The 22404-nt window shown below is 39.3% G+C and overlaps 3 protein-coding genes across 5 annotated transcripts in view; 1 reads left to right on the forward strand and 2 right to left on the reverse strand.

Moving 5' to 3' along the window:
- The window catches only part of taf2 (TAF2 RNA polymerase II, TATA box binding protein (TBP)-associated factor), a 30473-nt gene extending 27717 nt beyond the window's left edge, over positions 1-2756 (reverse strand). Inside the window, exons 1-4 of one of the 2 annotated variants that reach the window (XM_061261470.1) lie at positions 2177-2756; positions 1719-1772; positions 1305-1465; positions 989-1107 (exon numbers count right to left, since the gene is read on the reverse strand). In XM_061261470.1, the coding sequence (XP_061117454.1) occupies positions 989-1107; positions 1305-1465; positions 1719-1772; positions 2177-2227 (385 nt within the window). In that variant the 5' untranslated portion in view covers positions 2228-2756. Of the gene's footprint in view, positions 1-988; positions 1108-1304; positions 1466-1718; positions 1773-2176 lie in introns of those variants that run through there. The other variant, XM_061261479.1, reaches the window with a different exon arrangement.
- A 366-nt stretch (positions 2757-3122) lies between these two features.
- Positions 3123-11629, reverse strand: dscc1 (DNA replication and sister chromatid cohesion 1). Its single transcript, XM_061254816.1, has 9 exons — positions 11289-11629; positions 10669-10837; positions 8464-8595; positions 6563-6653; positions 6168-6306; positions 5723-5775; positions 5095-5252; positions 4077-4225; positions 3123-3303 (listed from the first exon to the last, which is right to left on the reverse strand). Exons 1-9 carry the CDS (start codon positions 11456-11458, stop codon positions 3192-3194), a joined length of 1173 nt encoding a protein of 390 aa, XP_061110800.1. The 5' UTR covers positions 11459-11629; the 3' UTR covers positions 3123-3191.
- A 634-nt stretch (positions 11630-12263) lies between these two features.
- deptor (DEP domain containing MTOR-interacting protein) overlaps positions 12264-22404 on the forward strand; it is a 56562-nt gene continuing 46421 nt past the window's right edge. The window contains exons 1-2 of one of the 2 annotated variants that reach the window (XM_061254808.1): positions 12264-12479; positions 13226-13321. In XM_061254808.1, coding sequence (XP_061110792.1) covers positions 13236-13321 — 86 coding nt within the window. In that variant the 5' untranslated portion in view covers positions 12264-12479; positions 13226-13235. Of the gene's footprint in view, positions 13024-13225; positions 13322-22404 lie in introns of both variants that reach the window. The other variant, XM_061254799.1, reaches the window with a different exon arrangement.

The raw sequence follows: 22404 nt of genomic DNA on the forward strand, positions 1-22404 counted from the left end.
TCAAAACGTCTGCAATTATGGTCTAGGCCAGAGGTCACCAACCCTGGTCCTGGAGAGCTACTGGGTCTGCTGGTTTTTGTTTTCATCTTAAAATCAGCCCCCGGTTGAGGCCTGCTCTAATTGATTAATTAAGTGCAGAGCAACAGCAAAAACCAGCAGACCCAGTAGCTCTCCAGGACCAGGGTTGGTGACCTCTGGACTAGGCAGTCCACACCAAAGCACAGAGTAAACAAATAAATGACTGTTTCCTTGACGACCCAAGTTAACTGTAACATTCAATCACTAATTGTTCTGAAACTCCGGGCTTAAGACTTGACATGCTCAGTTTTTAAAATGCCGAGAGCAGAGGTTCTAAAACAGTCTCGTTGCGTCTCATCTCATCTCATCTCATCTCATCTCCTCTCCTCTCCTCTCCTCTCCTCTCCTCTCCTCTCCTCTCCTCTCCTCTCATCTCATCTCATCTCATCTCATCTCATCTGTTTGGTGGAGACTGGGCTTTAAGCATCTACCTGGAGAGTATGGCTGACTTGAGTCACTTCAAGCTGAGTCACCGTTGTCATCTTCGTTTAAAAACATTAATTATTTTATTTTTTTCCATGAATTCTTTGCATATCAACTCATAATCATCTAAAGTGTCCTATGATGAATTTGAAATGTTAAGCTGCTGCTCAGTCCATGAAACTCAACAAGCCTGTGCAAAGCTTGAAGAAGACTTTGCTGCATACTACAGAAATGCTACCAAAGTTGTACTTCAAAAATGATTAGTCCTTCTCACTTATTATTGCGAATTTATCATACAACTGTTTGAGTGCTGCCGAAAGATATTTCATCAGAGCAGTCACAAAACATCATCACTGTAAAAACATCAGTCTGTACACATACACATGGAAATTGCAGGTCACAGACAGAGGAAATCTTCCTCAGAAATGAAATGCGAGCTGGTTAAGCAGACCACTGACGGAGGATGGACGTGTCCTTCAGTGCTTACCGTCTCCTTGCTTCCATAGCTCTGAGGGAACCTTGATGCACAGTTCGCCATTCCCTGCATCAGGGTCCACGGCACTGACTGCCGCTGTGTAGGCACTGGAGAAGTAGTTCAGGTTTCTCCTGAGGAGCGGACAATGGAAAAGTAAAAAAAACTTGCATGGCCAAGAAAGAATAGGACCACACCCATGACTGCAGCCATGTGTATTTTCACCGATATTATTCAGGTCAGTGACTACAATGTACAAATCATTTTTCATTGCAAAACATAGAAGCATGTATATGACATTAGCCAATATATGTATATAAATAATTCTTACTGCTTGGACTCATGGTGACAAACTTCCAGCGTAGGGTCATTGTAAATGAATGGGGCCTCCAAGTCATTGACTCGAACTCTGTATATTCTGCACTGCTTGCTGTTGAGTTTAATGCGATTCAGGTTCACCACCGTTGGGAAAATAGTCAGCTCCACATATCCCTGTTGAACATAACGCATGATCACTATAACCAAATGGGACAGTCCCAGTCACTGATTTCATAGGCAAGAAAACAGTTTGCAGTAAAATTCCAGTGTGCTAAATGTTAACCTTTCAACACTGCCAGTGTAGATATGACTTAATATGAGACAATAGGTCAATTAATGTGACAGTTAAGCATTATGCTGACACAGAGGATGCCAATAAATAAATATCCATAGGCTTATACAGCAGAAAGGGATTAGGTTTACTTACAATCACAGATTTTCTCTGAAAGTTAATGTTGTTTATACAGACCGCCTGATGGGTTGTAAAAGAAAAAAAAAATTATTTGTTAAATGTTTTTATTTACAGTCGACTTACAGTAATTTTCGACTAACTATACTCCAAATAAGACAAGTTAACTGCAGTACATTGAACAGTTAAAGGGTGAAGGGCGTGCGCCATTTGCTGTAAACATAGTAGCCAAATCGTTAACAGTTGCCAGAACAGCTATTTGGAATTAACATAGCTAGCATCAATGTAAATGTTTAGTATCGTACTGCTTTGCTTGTTAGTGCATCAGCAACAACGCCAGTAACGTTACTGTAAAATTGCTAATTACTCCAACTAGTAGGTAGCTTGTAAGTTACACCTTGTTGGCAACGAAAAGGCATAAAATAATATAGATAGGCAACAACAGGCAAATTAAAAACATGCAAAATGAATACTTATAATTTGTAAGGTCGAGGACTTTCAAATCCCTTGTCTTTCTTTCTGTTCATGCTTGCGGTTCATAAGAATGTCAGCGTACAACTGAATCTGCACTTTGACCGTTCGGATTTTTTTTTTAAATCACGAAAAAATACGTTTAAATAATGACTGCTTTGCCTTTCCAGATTCTAACTTACTGACGCAGACTGATTCGCTGGCTAGCTAGCCAGCCTGCTAACATTACATAGTTAGCAAGCTGTCTATTACTAAGCTCCTGGATAGCATTAGCTACGTGCACTAGAACTACAAATGTAATTAAAACCCTAATATTACGTGCTAGTGCCAGGTCTAGCTGATAACGTTAACTAACGTAATTCATGCTTGGATATTTGTTGACTAGCTAGGTAAGCTAGCCTCACTCATAAAAGCGTATGGATACCAATATATTAGCCGTAAGCATAAATATAAATAATATAATTTTGCTTTAATTAAATTCAGCGTGGAGAGTGAGGGTTTTCTACTGTACTCAACACCCGGGTCCTTTCACTCCTACACCTATTAGCTACAATTCAACGCTCTTTCCATCATAGCAAGCAGCCATTTTGTACGCAACCTTTGACCTCCCGCGCAAACGGAAGTGATATACTTAAAGGGACACTTCTTCCCCCATAACCCATGAACATGTTTATTTTATTCGTGAAATACAGTAAAACACTATTACGATCACAAAAATTGGTTTTATTCAAGAGTATATTCAAGAGTAAAGTGGTAGATGCTAGTGACTATTTTTAAAGATCTTTTTATTTTTAATATTATAGATTTTTTACTTTTAACCCTTTTTCCCCATATGAATTCCACAGTCTCATTATTGATCCACAGATCATCCATACTAGAGGGGTGGAATATAACTGCATTGCCAGCTGTCCACGCAAGTACAAAATAAATGCAGCATCCAGAAGTCAGAAATATCTTTCATAAACAACATTTTTTTATTATTTATTTAGCAGATTCCAAAGAAAACAGAATATAAGTTCTTCAAGTTGCCACAGGTCTTCTGGAATTGTAGACTTTCATCCCATTTTGCATGGACATACGAGCATATTTAGTAAGGAGAGCTCCAGTTGTTTGCTTTTCACCACACAAGTCCCTGTTGGAGAAAATGGAGAAAATGTATTCCACACACATTTAGAATGATACGACACAAATCCAAACAATACGTTGATAGTGGTTTAGGATTTAGTTTACTGTATTATGATAAAACAAATAACTGCAAAGTTATAGCAATTTATTTATTTTACACACCTGACATTTATAATGAAATGTCTAAAGCCCAGTGTATTAACATGACATAAGGCTCTGCTGATATCAAGAGATCTGACCAGTAAAAATACTACATACACTCACTTATTAGGTATTTATTAGACTTATTTTTTTAGACTTCTACTGCTGCAGCCTATCCACTTAATTATGATACGTTGTGTGTTCAGAGATTTGCGTTATTGTCACCTTCCTGTCAGCTTTGACCAGTCTGGCCATTCTCTTCTGATGTCTCTCATTAACAAGGCGTTTCTGTCTGCAGAACTGCTGCTCACTGGATTTCTTTTTTTTTTTTTGCACCATTCTTTGCAAACTGTAGAGACTAGTGTGTCCGAAAATCCCAGGAGATTAGCAGTTTCTGAGATACTCAAACCACCATGTCTGCCACCAATAATTATTCCATGGTCAAAGTCATGGAGATCACATTTTTTCTCCATGATTGTATGCATTACACTGCTGCCACACAATTGGCTGATTAGATTATTGCACCTACTTATTCATGCGATTAAGTAAAAATGTTCCGAACAAAGTGCTCAGTGAGGGTATATGCACAGTCCTGTAAGCATCCCAGCTTATTTGGTGCAAGGATGTAATTTCACTTACTGTATATAGGGGGCAATGTCGTCTCCTGTCCATTTCTCCCTCATGCTGAACAAACGGTTGAATCGCTCCAGTGTATCCTCAGGCAGGTCTTCGACCCTCAGCAAGCAAATGGTCTCTGGCCTGGTGCTGCGGTCCAGTAGAGCCACACCCTGCATGCAACAGAGGGGAGAACAGTTGTCATATGTTCTTACTGCCAAATTACCTTCTCTCTATTTCATTCAAAAATACAGGGAGCAACAATGCAATTGAATAATATATTACAAATTAATTGTATTCATGTGTAAATAGGGAACAAAGTAGTAACAATTGATTACATAATTGGTGGAAGTCTGTGGAAGTCTGGCATGTTGTTTGGAAGAACTAATATAGCAGTTACCCAGAGAACCTTGGCCGTACTAAACCTACCCCATTCCTGATGTAACCAGGCCAACTGTGTTCCGTTGCTGATTGAAGCAGTAAGGAAATCATCCAGGAGAATAAAATGGTTTGCCACAGTATACTGTACAGCTCATAAGATTCCCTTCAGAATATCATGTTTGGGGGGCCACTGCATGCATCCATCCATCCATCCATTATCTGAACCCGCTTATCCTGATCAGGGTCGCAGGGGGGCTGGAGCCTATCCCAGCATACATTAGGCGAAAGGCAGGAATACACCCTGGACAGGTCGCCAGTCTATCGCAGGGCACACACACCATTCACTCACACACTCATACCTACGGGCAATTTAGACTCTCCAATCAGCCTAACGTGCATGTCTTTGGACTGTGGGAGGAAACCGGAGTACCCGGAGGAAACCCACGCAGACACGGGGAGAACATGCAAACTCCGCACAGAGAGGCCCCGGCCGACGGGGATTCGAACTTAGGACCTCCTTGCTGTGAGGCGGCAGTGCTACCCACTGCACCATCCGTGCCGCCCCACTGCATGCATTTGAAAAGTAAATTATGAACTGAAGAGTTTGCTTTGTTATAACTGTGGGACTGGCTTGCTGTGGCTCCAGCCCAACGTGCCTCACCTTGAGCTGGTCCAGCCTGGTGCTCATGCCCTCTGGGACACTCTGTTGCCACACTTCCTGAAACTCGGACAGGTTGAACTTGACGGCGTTTTGCAGGAGCATGCGAGCAGTGGCCTGGCACACTTTGTCTTCATTGAGTGCGAAACACTCCTCTCCCTCTGTGACAGACACATGCTCCCTTACACCAAGGAACCAACATGATCGCACTCCGAACATAGTCATCAACAAGAACACTTACTGATGAGTTACCGATTCACTTCTTATTAGAGTTGAGCACACCCATTTGGTTCAATTAGCTTGTTCTAATAAGTTATATTCTCTTTACAATCATTAACTGTGTACAAGGGAGGTTAAAATAAGTCATAAAGATATCAATCTGAAAATTCACCTTTCTATTATGATAAGTTATTTGTGTCTGTATCCAACACCTTAAATACTGTACATTTAATTTCAGAGGAAAACTCCCATACACTTTCAGAAAGTAAACATACACCTACCACTGAAAAAAGACTTGAGGTGTTCACTCTTGCCAATCAGGACAGAAACTGAATGGGATAACTAAAATGGATTTCTCCATAGCTTGACCTTTACTGGCCTAAAGGGAACAATAATGTTTTAAAGCCTTTACCTTCGTCAGTATATCGCCTCCCATAACAGTTCAAGCAGTGTTCGATCATCTCCCTGAAAGAGAAAACTGAATTTCAGTGTATTCCTTTTACTGACGTGCAAACAACACTGATGTCACCACATGAAGCGCATCACACTTGCTCTTTGGCTGCTCTTAGAGACTACCATTAGTCTACGGTGCACACTAATGCTATACTATCAGGAGTATAACTGCTACTAATAATGATTGTTTGGCACAACATATATGCCAAACACCATTAGCTGTTGCTTTATATTTGACCTCTGTTTGGCCTGCTGGCGTTCATTTACTGGAACTGGCTGTTCAGTACCAATGTTTTTGTTGCTCATTATGCTATTTTCTTTTTTTTAAGCATTCTGATAAAAGGCCCTTGAAAGCTGGTCTGGATAAGTGTAAGATAAACAAGTTAGAACAGAAACCTCCTTACTCTGGCTCAAGAGGCCCCAGCTCTTGCTGACTGGTTCTCAGGGGTACCTTGCTGAAAGACCAGGACTCAGAGTCCACTAACTGCATCACATGACCCAGGAGTTTCATCTCATAGTCAAAGTCCAGGATCCTCCAGAACCCTGCAATACAAGCCAGTGAAATTACAGCAATCCAGAGCCACAATGCCAAAGACCAGGCAAAAACAGCTCTCACCACTACTCTCCAACTGTTATGAAAACTATGTTCTGGCAAAGCACTGATATCACAGCCAATCCTTCATTTAAGTAAGGTCTTAAGTTATCAATGACCCCTCACCCCTATTACAAGCAGGGTTGTTTATGCAGTTGCCAAGACTATAAACAGCAGCCACTTTACTGTTAGTCATACTGTACTCACCATCAATGTTACAAGCATGGATATTTCCCAGCTGTGCAACGATCTCTGCCTTGCTGGCTTGAATTCGGTCAAGCAGGTCTTCCAGTGTGTACTAAAACAAAGGACAATCTGTAGATGAGGGTTACTGTGCAACATAACTATATAAAAGTGAATCTATAAATGTTTCTGGCAAAACCCCCCAAAAAATATATTTTTGAATAATACTGATTATGTGATTATGATTAAGGCTGGGTATTTGTCACAGGAAATATTTACAGAAGTTGAGGCCAAAAAATTCCCTGAAAAAGCGGAACTCAAAAGTTTATTTACTAAATTAATTAACTCTTTCAGTCCCAAGAGTACCAGATGGCACTCGCAAGTAACTACCGTAAAATCTCAAGAGTTCCATATTGCACTCTCGACCTTCAAAATGACTGCTATATGATCGTTTTGAGCCCCTATTAAAACCCTACTAAATTTTCATCAATTTCCTCATCCAAACCTAAAACCCCTTTTGATTTGGGTGGAGGCACGTCATATTGTTTGGGACAGAAACGGTTAAAACATCTGGTGCTGCAGTGGGAAACAATTGAAATAACATTTGTAACTATAGCAACAGTAGCACATGCTTGAAATTTCAGAAAATCAACTGATACTGACCAGCTGACAGCTCTATGAGTAAAATACATTGATAGGCTGGTGCATTTAATTGCTTAATTCAGTCCATCATTAATAACAAATTTAAAAAAGTAGTGTACCTGTTTTTATTTCCTTGAAGTTTTTTTGGCATGCAACATGTTATGCAGCACATTGCTACTGTAGGTCTCCTCCTTGATGGAGTGCCACTGAATGTTAATGTAGGAAGAAGCGCATCAAAATTGTTGACAGGAACCGTCAAACATCTGATTGCAACCACGACGGAGATCCCAGCATTCCAGAATCTGTATAGTGTTCCAATGCGTACAGAGGGAGCAATAATTATTTGATCCCTTGTGGATTTTGTAGGTTTGCCCACTTACAAAGAATGGAACTGTGTAGAATTTGAATCATAGGTACATTTTAACATTGAGAGACAAAATATCACAAAATAATCCACAATAACGACATCATATAAATTTTATAAATTTATTATCGTATTTTTGCATAATAGAATAATTATTGCTCCCACTGTATGCGAATACTATATGCAAAATGCTTTTGCCATACAATTAACACTGTAGCTTACGTTAAGGTCGAGTTATCAAAAAATATCAAAAACACAAGAAATTGCAGAAATGGCAACAACAATAACAACAGAAAAGTCACACTACTGCAAAAAAAAACTAAAAAAAAACTAACGAAATCCCTGACACACGTGACTTCCATGACAAACAGCCAGCCTTAATTATGATGCATTGCTTGAAATTATATATTGCATCTTGGCTGTCAAAATGGGCCCTTGAAATTGTCTGCTGAGCGCCACTTTCAGTTCCTCTATAGTGGAATGTGAAAGCTTTAATAATAATAATAATAAAAAAACAGGAACTGCTTTTTAAAACAGGAACTACAACCCCCATAATGTGATTACTTAACATGGGGCCTCACAAACACTCAAACTGTAACAGTGCTTTCATGTGGGCCTCCCAGCTCCAATACCATCAAACATCGCTGAATTCCTATCATACTATCCAAATGGAACTGGTGAGGGAGCATAGATTCTTTAGACTATTTACAGAGGGTGTGAATGATATTATCTAATAATGTGGCTTCCCGTCAGAAATACTGACTTCAAACCCTCCGTTTGCAAGGATAACTAGCGTATATGTCAATCCATGGTAGATATGCAGTCACACAATTTTTTTTATATTTTGGGATAGAATGCAGCTCAGTTGTAACTTGTAACAGCAATTAGTTGACCCAGGTTGACCAAATCTGTGGTGTACCTTTTGAGCTGAACTTTCCTCCTCAGCAAGTGGTGACCCCTCATAAGGACTCTCCATTAAGAGTTTCTTCAGCTTCTTTAATTTTGGTCTCTGCCGTCTCAGTTCCCAGTAGCTGTTTGTGAAGCCCGAAATCTATAAGACATTATTAGTCCATTTATTAGCTACACTTCATATACTTGGACTTTCCGGATTTTCTGGGCTTCGGTCTGACGTATCAGTAAGAGGCTTTAAACTAAATACTCCACAGGCTACCAGTACAAAGAGATACCATGGTAAATATGGACATTAATGCAGAGTGAGTGTACGTTTATGCCTGTGAGACAGGGAGTGTGTGAGAGAGTGTAATCAGTGGCGGCCACTCAATAGGGGTGCATCGGGTGCCAGTGGGAAAACCCAATCTGTCAGTGAGGAAAAAATAATATGAATATTTGAATAAAAATATTTTAAATATCTAACATTGGTTTTTCTGTTTGCTAAATCGCCGATTAACCAGGCAGAAAATCGTGTAGATAAATACATAATATTTAAAGTCCTTTTTTCCTTTTTTCACCGGCTAGTATGCGCTGCCAATATTTAACCAGTTAACTTATGAATTAACATATCCATTCCCGAATTATAGCTAGATCGCTAAGATCTTAGGAGTGTTGTTGAAGCTACATGTAGCTTAGCTTAGGATATAGCCAATACAATACAAAACATGAAGGAAATCCCTTCAGTTTAAAGAGAGGGTCTGCTGTTTGAGCTGCAGGCTTTCTGTTTCTCTTATCTTTTGTGTTGCTTCCCTATAGAGAAGCCGGATCGAAATGTATTCATCCCTTTGTGTATATTACAATATCCTCCATATCTGCCCTCTAAAGCCTCTTCCTATCTAGCCTAATTTTACTTCATTGATCTTTTCACTTTGTCCGAGAAACAAATCTAAGACTGAAACGTATTAAATGTTTCATTCGTGGAAACATTTGTATTAAGTACTACCAACATCAAGTAGGCTAATTGGGACAACACATTTACTATTTTCTTGTTTTTAATTGTTCTATGAGCCCAATACAGTCCACTATATATATCCAAGGTTAAGATTGTTGTTAACTACATACAAAAACATTCATTTTAATATTGGCATTGCTTTGTTATAGAGGTTGGAGGTGAATACTGGTGTATGGCTGCGCGCGTGTGTGTGTGTGTGTGTGAGAGAGTGTGTGCGGCGCCACACCCAGGTAAATGGCTACCAGCCGCCACTGGTATACATGTTGTTGAATTGTCAATATCATCACAAATGGTACGATTAAATTATGAAAACTGATGACTCCAGTAACTAGATTGTGCAAGAAATATCATGTTCCATACAGATGATGTGAAACGTGGGGTTGGATACCTTATTCTGTTAAGGCCCTGTTCTAGTGCATGGATTGCTTTGAATCCAGACCATGCCAGTGCTGGCTACCTCTTTTTATGTTATCGTTTGCAATATAGCACAATAAACACAATGCGAACATGGGACCTTTATTCTTCATGGCATGCATAGCTACTTCTGAGAAAATGTGGCTTAAAAGGGCAACTAGTCCCACTAAACATGAAAAGGAAAATTTCCTAATTAGGGAAAATTATGAAACAGCTTGTTAAATTGTTGGAATTGCAATTGTGGTTGGAATGAAAACCAGCATACACAGGGGGTCCCCCCCACAACCATGGTTGAGAACCACTGGATTAGGGTGTCCAGGTCAATTAGGGTGACTCCACTCCATAAACATCCATCCATCCATCCATTATCTAAACCCGCTTATCCTGATCAGGGTCGCAGGGGGGCTGGAGCCTATCCCAGCATACATTAGGCGAAAGGCAGGAATACACTTTTTATACACAATTTAGACTCTCCAATCAGCCTAACGTGCATGTCTTTGGACTGTGGGAGGAAACCGGAGTACCCGGAGGAAACCCACGCAGACACGGGGAGAACATGCAAACTCCGCACAGAGAGGCCCCGGCCGACGGGGATTCGAACCCAGGACCTCCTTGCTGTGAGGCGGCAGTGCTACCCACTGCACCATCCGTGCCGCCACTCCATAAACAGGAAATCGAAAATGGCAGTTGGATTTCAATCCCACAAATCAGTGTGAAATCAGTTAATATTCAACAGATTTGGCTGAAAGAGCTCAAGCTGGCAACACTGACTCAGGATTAATCTCTGGCAGAACAATACACCTGTACCTGTGAATGAATGAGGTGTGGCCTTCCCTGATCCCCAGGTAGCTGATCGGGGGTCTTACAGCCCGGAATGAGGAGGAGCAGGTTTGAAGTGTCTGCCATTTTCAGGTCATAAGTCTCCTCTTCACTGCACAGAACTGCATGCTCGTCCTTGTCTCCTCTGATCACAAGACTTTTACATACAAGATAACAATAAACAAAAAATAGCAATGTTCATTCCTGGGCATACACGTCACATGCTTCACATGAATGTGACAGCTATTTTGCCTGACAAGTCACCTACCTATTCAGGCATCTGTAAATATGTCTGTTGATGTGAGATCAGTATCGGTTAGTTTAGTGGCTATGGCCAATACGATCGGCCTACGATGACGCCACATACTGTAGACTAACGTTACATGCTCCAGAGAGGCAAAGCATTTGATGACCCTGTGTCGTTTTGATAGGATCATAAACACAGTAGCTCTCAAGACGCGTGCTCCTCTTAAACTGAAATGTTTTCATACAAATAAAATTTTACCTTTATCTTTAAATTTACTATGCTCATATACTTCGATATTCATGCAATTTATGATAAAGTTATAAACATAATTCGGCTAACGAGACAGCGAATGTCGCATTACCTCTGCCCAGACTCAATGTGTTTGCATAACTTTTCATCCAGCTCCATAAGACAATAATCCCCCGACGAAACATGTTCACCAAAAGACAAGCAATGAATCGCTGGCTGTAAATCTTCTTCTTTAAGTTTGGCGATTTGCGTCGTAGCCTGAACTTCCTCCAAAGTTCTCATTTTACGCTACTGTCCAATAAAACTAATGGTTTAGATACTCTAAAATCGGATAACCTGAGCTACTTATTGGGTCGAAATAATCGTAGAAACATATGTACACAAACCAACTCTTCCGAGCTTAACTTTCCCGCAATATTCACAGGAAGTGTTTGAGTAGTATATGAGTGGCAATCTTACCGGCCAATCAGCGAAAAACGATGTGCAGTTGATTCTTTAAAGAGGTTTTACCCGGGACGCCACTAGTCTTCTGATTATATTAGGCCAGCACGTTTTTCAATATAACGTTAGTTAGTATGCTTCAATTTGCGCGACCTCTTTGAAAGTCACATGCTAAAATACAAGATGGCTTACAGTTTAGTGTTTAGTAAATATTGTAATAAATAATTCAATTAGCATGTGGTTGAACGTCCCGACGATTTCCTTAATCATACTTTCTGGGCTCGTTCTCAAAATGCTTTAATTCATTTGTAAAACTAAAGTGGTCATGTTCCCTGGACAATATTGTGAATTTTAAATGTCCCCCTATCAATCAGTGATAAAAGTTAATAAACGAAAGACTTGCATGATCTGGGGGTAGATTCGTACAGTGCAGCGAAGCTGAACTGTTTGCCTGAAGTTATTTTAGGTCGCAGTGCAAGGGAAAGATACAGATAACTGTCAAACTAGGGTAAGTTAAGTGATCACGTGAAGGACTGTCGGAAAGTAGCATGTGCAACTTAAAAGTCATTTTAGCATATTGACACAACCATCCGATGCAACGTGTATGTTAATTGCTGACATTGTGTTCACCGTTTTTCTTGTCAAAAGATATGGTTAACGGGGAATAAATATTTACTCCTTTCAAAAGCTGACGTCCACGTTTCAAAGAATTTGTTTACCGAGAAAATATCTACATACGCCCCGCCTCGCTGGTCAACTCCCCCAATGATGGCAGGAGGAACCATTATGCCTGGTGTGGTTCCACCGTGGTCGAAAACGTGCTTCGTAACAGTTACTGTTGGTTGGTAAATAAATACAGATCGTACGTTCTCACAATTGGATTAAAGTGGATTTGTCTGTCCAATTTTACGAACATAAAACCGCGTGATATCTGCTCTAGAATGTTTTATTTTGTGTAATTATGAAGAGACTTTCACAAAATTATGCTGAATTTTATTAGCTATTAACAGCATGTATACGGGGTTTGGTGAGAAACAATAGCCACCTAATTGGTGCAAATTATATAGTACTGTTTTATTTAGAACTATTGTTTAAAATGCTCTTGAAAGCTAAACCGACGTCACTGATCTTTTTGGACATTGCTGACATCCCGTCATTTGCCTGGCTGCTATGTGATTCATTCAGTCATTTCTTCTAATGGAGGGATAATGACAACTTGAATTTTTAGTCTACACTCAAATAGGGCAAAATAAGCCTCATCGAAGCTCCAAAGGAACGTTTGCATTTTTATACAGCATCGAGGCTAACCAGCTACAGCATTTCAACAGCACTGACTGCGAAATCCGCTCACGTGAGAAAAATATTTTACGACTCTGTCCAGTCAAAATATTTGCTTCGACCATTAGGTAAGTTGATCAAGCATTGTAAAAACTAGAGTGAGTAGGTTATGTTTCTGTTCCATGGCAAGTCATTTATTTTTATTATATTTTTTTAAATAATGGGGTGGGGGCTTCGTGAAGTCAGATGCCGCAAAAAACGAACCATACATTTGCATTCGTTGTCCATCGCATTTACTTTTTTTTTTTTTTTTTTTTACATTTAAAACAGTTGCATAGAAATGGATGGAATCGGTAATACAATGCAAAAGAAGGCTGCTGAGTTGGAGCGCATGGCTGAAGTCCTTGTCACCGGGGAGCAGTTGAGGTAAGAGTGGTTATTGTCCTCAGTGCACATTGTATTGTAACGATGCAGGGCACTTTATCGTGACATGCGTGTATAAGTGGTGAAGCAAACTCGGCGCGTGCACCCAGCTGTAACATCTGTGCAATACCTTCAGATTAGGTAATTATGCCTTAGGCCTGTACGATTGCTTTGAGGCTTCAGTGCAGTGAACCTGTACAGTGAAATGTTGGTAATGTTCACATTCCGTTTGCTACAGAGGAACACTCTAGACTACGCAAGCCTCGGAAAATGACGCACCGAACACCTGCTGATAGCAGAACAGAACTATATATGGGGCCATTCAAAGCTAATTGAAAAATGTTGCTATTCCGATGCTTTCTGAATAAATGTATTAATCAACATCTATGTCGCTGAATGAACAAATATGTCCTATACCTTGACACGAGGTACCGGACATTGTGATTCCATCCAGTTGCAACCACTTCAATTTATTAAATCAATGTTCTGCAGCGGAATTTGTCACACAGGACTGCATAAAATCACCACTCTCATCTTTCTGTCACCTGTTGTACTGCATATTTGTGTGTATTACTGGACAGTCTGCAACAGTTATGTACAGTATGATTTTTAAAACGGAACCTACATACAGCTATCCTTACAGTTAACACTTAGTTAATCATTTAAAAGAAAAAAATATATATAAAAAATTTAAATAATAATAATTGTAACTGGAAGGAATTTGTTTTACTGTAGGTTTCCTAATATAAGTAGCCAGGTGTTTGAAAATGAATGTGATTTTTTATCCCACGAACAATAAGCTAAAGGCAGTGGGCTCAAGAATTATTGGCACTCTTAACAGATATGTACAAAAATGCTGTAAACTAAAAATTCAATACCATACATCAAATACCATTCCTCCATGCAGAACCTTTGGAGTCATTGTCCTGCTGTACAATCTACCTATGACCAAGTCTCACCTTCCTGGCAGAGGCAACCAGATTTTCTGCTAAGATCTTCTGGTACTTTGTTGAATTAATTGTGCCATTGATATTAAATAATGCCCCTGTACCACTGGCAACCGAACATCTCCAAATCTCCGGGGCTTGTCTGTGTGGAGTTTGCATGTTCTCCCCGTGTTTGCATGGGTTCCCTCCGGGTACTCCGGTTTCCTCCCACAGTCCAAAGACATGCAGGTTAGGCTGAGTCTAAATTGCCCGTAGGTATGAGTGTGTGAGTGAATGGTGTGTGTGCCCTGCGATGGACTGGCGACCTATCTAGGGTGTATTCCTACCTTTCGCCCAATGTATGCTGGGATAGGCTCCAGCCCCCCTGCGACCCTGTTCAGGATAAGCAGGTTAGGATAATGAATGAATGAATGAATGGATTTTTTTATTTTCATGAGCCGTAATCATCCAAATTAAAACAAAAAAAGGCTTGAAATATTTCACTTGTTGTGTGATGAATCTGGAATATATGAAAGTTTCACTTTTTGAATAAAATTATGGAAGAAAAAGAACTTTTCCACTATATTCAAATTTTTTGAGAAGCACCTGTATATACACTTCTACATTGCTCTCACAGACAATAGTTTACGTAGGAATATTTAAACCAACAGGTGTTCTTCAGAACCTTTGTTTGATGAAAACTGTTGAAGTTTGTTTTTTAAGTAATCTAGTTTCTTTAACCTTAAACAAGGCACATAATATTGTTCTCTAAGTATCAACTACTTCATCAGATTGTCAAAAAATGTATTTCTACTATTTGACAAGAAAATTAATCTTTGGCCACCATAGTTGAACAATTTAAATGCATTTTATATTTACAGATAAAACTTTTTAGGGTGTGAAACATGCACAGTGTAGTCTGGGAGAATTTCTACATTCTCATATTTTAAACATTTGGAACAGACACACTATGGAATATGGATATTTCTGCTTTGAACCACAATTTTGTTCAAACTTATAAAAAGTTGCTGCAGATGAGTGCATGATCTCATATGATCCTTGTGAAAAGTAGTACTGCATGATACAGATTGCTGGGAGGAATTAAAGGTCATACTATGCAGGAATTTTAGCCTTGCTTGGCCCTATGTTTACAGTTGAAGAAGTCTCCTCCTTTGTCCTCGATCCTGTCCATGCAACTGTTTTTATATTTTATATCCGTTTTTATTTTTATATCTCCATATTTCGATAGCTGTCGTCATTGAGTAAAAGGAATTCCAAGGTTGACTTTGGTTTTTGAATGAGCTCTGTCGACTGTTTCCCTTCACTGTACTTGTGCCTTTTCTCCTCTGCCATTGTAGTAGTTAGCTAGCTACAAATGCTCTGCTGAAACCTTATCCCACCCCACAGGCTCTGAAGTCACACTCACGCCACCCCACACAGGAAAGTGCGTCACGCCCAGAAACATCCCAAACACATTTATCTTAGAAGATGAAATACAGGCAGAGGACCTCGGATTCAGCAAATATGCATAAAGACAACATTACTAGTGCATTATAGATAGATATGACTTAGCATATCTTAGCATTTTATTTTTCCTAGGTAAAAATATAGCATAGTATGCCTTGAATGGAAATAATCAGGGATGAACAGCATGTGTCTTGAGGGAGAGGCATATTATTATGGTTTACTAATGCAGTGGTATTCTGCAGTCATTCACTGAGTACAGGCCAGGATGGAGAACTCTTCAACTGTAAAGCCTCTCTGAAGTAATCTGGAATCCATGGACTATCCCAACAATCAATGCCCATATCTGTCTGATGGCAGGGTCCACTGGCTGAGTCTTAAATGAGGATACTGCCATTTCAAGCAGTATGGTGCAGAAGTTCCCCTAAAGACCAATGAACCCATTCATTATTTGTATGTATTGGCATAACAGCTTTATTTTTCCAAACGGCTATTGGCTACTTCCAACAGATCTACCTTGTATGTGTCCCGCTGTGGTTTCAGTGTGTTTCAGTGTGATAAGCTTGTATCTCAACTGATGGAGTCCTATCTACGGCTGAAATGTTGCCGATACTGAGCGCATGCAGCTCTTCAAGCAGCACCTCTCCCCGTCCCTCCCTACCTCCCTGTGAACCTTAATTGTTGTCTTTGTGATTTACTTTGTGTATCGGTATTTTTAGTTGGCTAGGTAAGAAGTGTTTGGATAGTTAAGTTTGGTCACTTTTGCTTTGTTGTTTGTTTGTTTATTTGTTTGTAAAAAAAAAAAAAAAAAAAGGCCCTTATCTTTGTTGTGCAGGTAGCAGTTGAAATTGTACTTCCCTCTAGGGTCTTTCAGCGCACTTATCCCTGGTTATGGGTATGCACTTTGTTGTACGTCGCTCTGGATAAGAGCCATTAATGTAATGTAATGTAATGTAATGCATGTTTAGAACAAAACTTGTTCTTGATCTAAAGCTCATGATATAGAATAGAAATCCTCACAACTGTTTTTTGTTGGTGTTTGCAAATATACCCCTTTAGCAAAGATGAGGTGAAAAAAGGCAGGACTATACAGATTCCATAGAAAGATTAACCCTGAAAGGAAGGAGACTCTGAAAGAGCGCATCTATCTAGGACCAGAATTTGGTTCAGGATCAATGTGTGCTATGTCTCAGTCTCGGCTTAGCATATTGCTCATATTAAGATGTCAGTTCAGACCAGATGGTTAAATGACAAATGAATTGATGATTCTGTTACAAAACTGCCAGATGTTTCGTAACAGAAAGCATGGCTGGCTCTTTAAAGGTACATTAGGTAAGATTGTTGTGTTAAAACATTGTTACAAGACCATTGTAAATCCATTCCATGTTCCCAGACATGTTGACTCACCCTCTGTGTGTGTTTAGAGTCCTTAAATTCATGTTTAAAAATATACAGTTGATGCACCAACACCCAACAAGTTTTACAGCTGTACAATAATTCAAGCTCATTGGTTGAAAATTGGTTCTAATTGCCACAGCCAATGGCGTTTCAATGTCATCGCGTTCACAGAGAAGGGGGAGGGATAAACAGTGTTGTAGTTTTAGGGTGTTTGTTGCTGCAATTCCTTTCTTGACTGTTAGGAGTCTGAAATGACCTATTGTACCTTTGACATTGGTGCACACATTTGAAATGTGGAGTGAAAATATTTGGTTTCTGAGAGTATATGAATTATGTAAAAAAAAAAAAAAAAAAAAGATTCTCAGAACTGTCGCAGTGTAAGCTGTTCCAGCATGAAGATAGATGTATGATCGCTAACCATAAAACACTGCTTTGTTTTACTTGGTCTCTTGGTGGCAGATGGGTGTTTTGTGGTAGTTAAGGGAATGTGGTTGTGGGCGGCAGAAGGCACAGTGCCATTTGAGTTCCCTCAAGTATTTGAGTATGTCCATGATTACAGTGGGAAATGAAAGGCAACGTGTCATAGATTCATTGCTTTTTCTATGTGAGAGCAGGTCACTAAAAGGAGTGAAAGGGCTATGTTAGCGTGTCTTTGTTCTAGTTTAGTCTAGTCTAGAACATGGACTAAACTGCCATATGCAATGCTAGAGATCCTTCCCAGCTCAGAAGAGCTTATGAAGCTGCTTTAATTTTGACCTTTCATCTGTCCATGTGTTCCAAAGTGATGGTAATTATTAAAATGAAATGGTGCTATTGTAGGTGTTTCCCTGTCCTGTATACTGTAACAAAATCTATTGCACATCGCTGTCACCTTTTAAAGTGTTTATTGCTTTGAAGTAAAGGACAATATACTATAGCCACACCCCGTATAACAATATTTGTCAATGATCCACAATGTCCTGTACTTGGAGCTTTCAGGGAGTGTAAGACAAAGTAAACAAAAAAGATGATCTCTCTGGAGTCGCAGTATCTGTTTAGTGCCTATTGTAAAACTCTTCAAACTCTGCAAACTATCTTTTCCATGGTTTAATTCTGCTGACAGACATTGCTATGTGGAAACACCCATTATTATGCTATGCATTTTCCTTTCACTGGACTGTAAGTTTCACATTCTGCCTTTTAGAAATGTTTTAAAGCCTCTTTTTATCATTCAAACCAAAGACATAATGAGATTGAAAAGTTGGAAGTCATGGGAGACCTATAGTCGTTAGCGAGATCAGTGCTGCATTCAGGCTGAGTGCTATTTTGTTCTGTTGGTTGCAGAGGAGTCCATAACTTGTTTAGCTGTGTTCTACTTCTTTAGACTTTGAACCTAAGCATCTGTCATTCTGCCATAAGTGTTTTCTTGGGCCTACTTGTTCAAATTTAAGCAGTTTGGTCACTGTAGAGGCCCTGGGCAATCAGACCAGGCGGATTGCCCTCGTTTCAATTTGGTGGCATTGACTGACTCAACCTAGGGGGTCCATTGGCTGGATATACATTCAAGAGCAAGAGGAAGAGGGCTGGAAGTGGGCCCCTTCTCTCTGGGTACTGGGTATTGTTATCTTCTTCTTAATCTTATGGGGCTCTTTTCCTTAGGAAGTCGAAGGCAGATGTATGGCAGGCAAATTCCCTTGAGGTGCTTGTGATAGAGGCTGGTTATTATAGGTCATATTTGTTTAGCCAGTTTTATACCAACAGCAGGATTGTGAAGCTGTGATATGGACACTACTTTCAAATCTCAGTTGTCACGAGTTCATGAGCAAGTAAGCAAAGACGAATCTTCACCACTGACCCTCACAATAAAAAAATATTAAACAAAAATAACAAAAGACAATGAAACAACATTATTTAGTTATTTTGTCTCTCTCAGTCGGTCTCTCTGATCAAAGGAATTCTGGTCTCAGTCACCTACTGTGAAAAGAAGCACGCTTTTAAAGTTTAGGCTGATTTACTAATGCAAGCCCATTGTGTGTGTTCGCTTGACCAGTAAGCATGGTCCCTGATTGCTGCTCCCCAGACCGAGCCCTGCCACAATGTTAAGAGTTAAAATTACATTAAATTGTATTTAGCAGCAGTTTTCATCCAAAATATTAGTCTAAAATAATAATATCAATTGCTGACTTACAAGTAAATATGACCCCCTGTGGCAAGCAGTTAAACCGTGTGCAGTCTTCCAATGCACTAGCCTGCCAGCCAATGTTTGCTTCACAAACCACAGGCCACACAGTACTGCAGGAGAGCTAGCATCAAAGAGAGAAGGGAGGTTGGGAGGAGGTAATGTGACTGAAACTTTAAGAAACCTAGTAAACCCACTCCATTCCTGAATGAACCCATCACTACAGATTCCAGCGTACTCTTGCAACAACCACCTCCACTGACTCTTGTAAACTGTTTTGAAATCTCAATCAACAGTTTGTCTTTCTGTGAGCGAAACCGGTTATTTGAATGTACGAGATGTAGACGTGATTCATTGAATTGAACTTCGAAAAACTAAAATGGACTTGATACACCTTTTATTGACTGTGGAGCGTTTTTGGATGACAGCTGGTTTTGAAAATAGGTTTCTCATGCAATTGATTGTACAATTGACACATCAAACTCAGGTACCTGTCAAGGCTTCTTTCATCTTTGTATCAACAGTTGGGGGCGGGGGGTTAAGGTGGTTGTATCTGAAATACACGCCAGATGTAGACAGCATCTGTGAGCAATTCAGAAATGGTGTGGAATTCTAAATGGGACCTCACATCCACTACAGTAACAGTATCCACATTCTCGGTGTAGAGAAAAGAAACGTATCCAGAAACTTTTGTGTACCCAGCCACACACAAAAAGTTTGTGAGCATGCAGGTTTTGTACCATGTCAGCTATATGCTCCTGGAAGGTTGGAGGCCATTTTTACTGTAGTATCTGTGGTTTAGTTATTGTTTGATTAAGAACGTGGAATAAGGCTTATACCATTCCTTCTATTTTGTGTTTAAAAATTGCAGCAGAGGATTCTGAACTTGAGCTGTTTAATTTGACCGTAGTCAGGTTGACAGTTCCTTTGCAGACCAGAGTCATGTGAGTGTAGACACCCCTGCAAGTGCTCAATAATCCTTATAGAAAACCTAATTTGGGCTGTCACTCCACAATCTTATAAACCACTTTTATTCTCAGATAATGGACTCACAAGATTAGATTAACAAACCAATACGTAACATCAGGCGAAGTGTATCTGTGCAGTGCCTGCAGTAAGCTGACAGCGAACACGCACAGCGAGTCTCATTCAGGAAGTCTATTTATTAATCTTGCGGATGCAATGGAGAGGAAACACTTCGGCCCAGCGTGTGAAGATGAAACCAAATGGAAAATACCTTTTATGTGTGCAGAACTGTGACCTAACTGTGGTTTGATGTTGACATGTGTCAGGATTCAGAGAAGTGGTAATTTCGTTAACATTTCTAGATGATTTCATAAACATCCCTGCGTTTATTTTTGTAACCCCGTGATCGCTCCAGAAATAATAAGACGGAAGCCTATTTTAACTCTTGCATTATTTACATTACATTTACATTATTCCTTGTGGCTGTCTCTGGTACTCCCACGTCAGTAAGACAAAATGTACAGAGGTCCCCCCACCTCTGTGGCAGCTATTTGCCTCAATGGCCAATTGAGGCAAATAGCTTATACAATAACCTTTCTTATGCAATAACCTTTCTGTTTGGTTTGGGAAAATTGACCCATTTGAAACTTGACACTTTTGAATGACATAACTGATGCAAATTTGGTTCTTGTTTTGCATTTCTATTTGTTTTTCTTAGTATTTTGCTTTTTCTTTTTTAATTATAAATAATTACTGCATGAAAACATTGTTTCATTTTAATTCACAGATAAAAATGTCACAGATAAACATGATTTATGCCCCATATGCCTTCATTGTATAAATATAAATATAAATCACAAATTAATGACACCTTCATTGTTAAATGTTATCTAGCAGAGGTAAATGACACATTAACCATATACAGTGTATTTAAATAGTTTGGAATTAAGATGAAGATAGTATGTATTAAGTATTTTACATCAGTTTTATTTCTGTGTTTTTCACAGGCGCTAATAAGTAAACCGAACACAAGAGTTAATGTATAAATATTTACGTTTTTTTGTGGGGGGGAAATGTATAGTTTGTAACAAACATATGTTGTGCAGTAGGTGCAGTTGTTGTTGGCGCAACTCCGTAATACAGGGTAGGTTATTTTGGGGGAATAATAAATCACCAACCCATCCCCTATGCCCCTATACCCGTATGTCCTATCATATTCAGGAATTCAGTGATAGTGCAAGTAGTTTGTTTTCTTTCCAAAAGTGCCCATTGATATTCAGTAGAAAAGATATGCTAAAAAGTGAGCATTAAACAGAAATTGAAACAAAGGTCATTTGTTGTGTGCAATAAAATATTCAATATAATATATTTCATGACTCATGACATATGAATGTATTTAATGCACAGTTGTGAGCTTTTCCCGCCATTCCGAAATACTGATACAGATCATTTTTGTTGGCTGAACAAATACAGGTCCAGGTGCAGATAGGGTTGTTGCTACATGCCCCTAATATATGATTTGAAACTGGAAGTACAATCAAAACATTGCTATTTTACATTGATTAGTATGGTTACTTGCTTGCATTACTCTAACCTGAGTTTAGAGTAATGGTGACAGCAACACCATCACCAACATACTGTAAGATATAACCTAATAATAGGCTGTCTATATTATCTATTACAAACTGTTAGTTAATGGTATAAAGAATGCTGAAAATGTGAGTTGATTACAGAGAAACTAAAAGCCATTCCACCAAGAAGTTCTAGAACAATACTGTTAATAATGTGTGAACTATGTGTTAATGGTGATCACTGAGGAAACTGAAAGATGGAGCAGAGCTGCAGTTTGTGGACACACTGGCAGCTCAACTTATACTGTTCCCAGCACTGATCATTCATAAATGAATCTATCAGTGCGTTAAGAAATGCATGAAACATGTTTTATTGTACATTAGAAGGAACCGTTGTTGTGGTATTTTTTTTTTCAAGCTTCTTTTCAACTCCAAACTCAATACATTTTTTCAACATACAGTAATATTGGGAGAGATGTATTTACAGTTTTTTATCAATGGAAACTGTTACTCTTTCCTTTTCTTTTCTTATATCAATAAGAATAACAAAGGATATCTACAGTGGCTTCAGAAAGCCCCCTTCACTTTTTGCACGCAAAATTG

This window comes from Conger conger, chromosome 1, assembly GCF_963514075.1.
Source record: "Conger conger chromosome 1, fConCon1.1, whole genome shotgun sequence".
NCBI classification, from domain to species: Eukaryota; Metazoa; Chordata; class Actinopteri; order Anguilliformes; family Congridae; genus Conger; species Conger conger.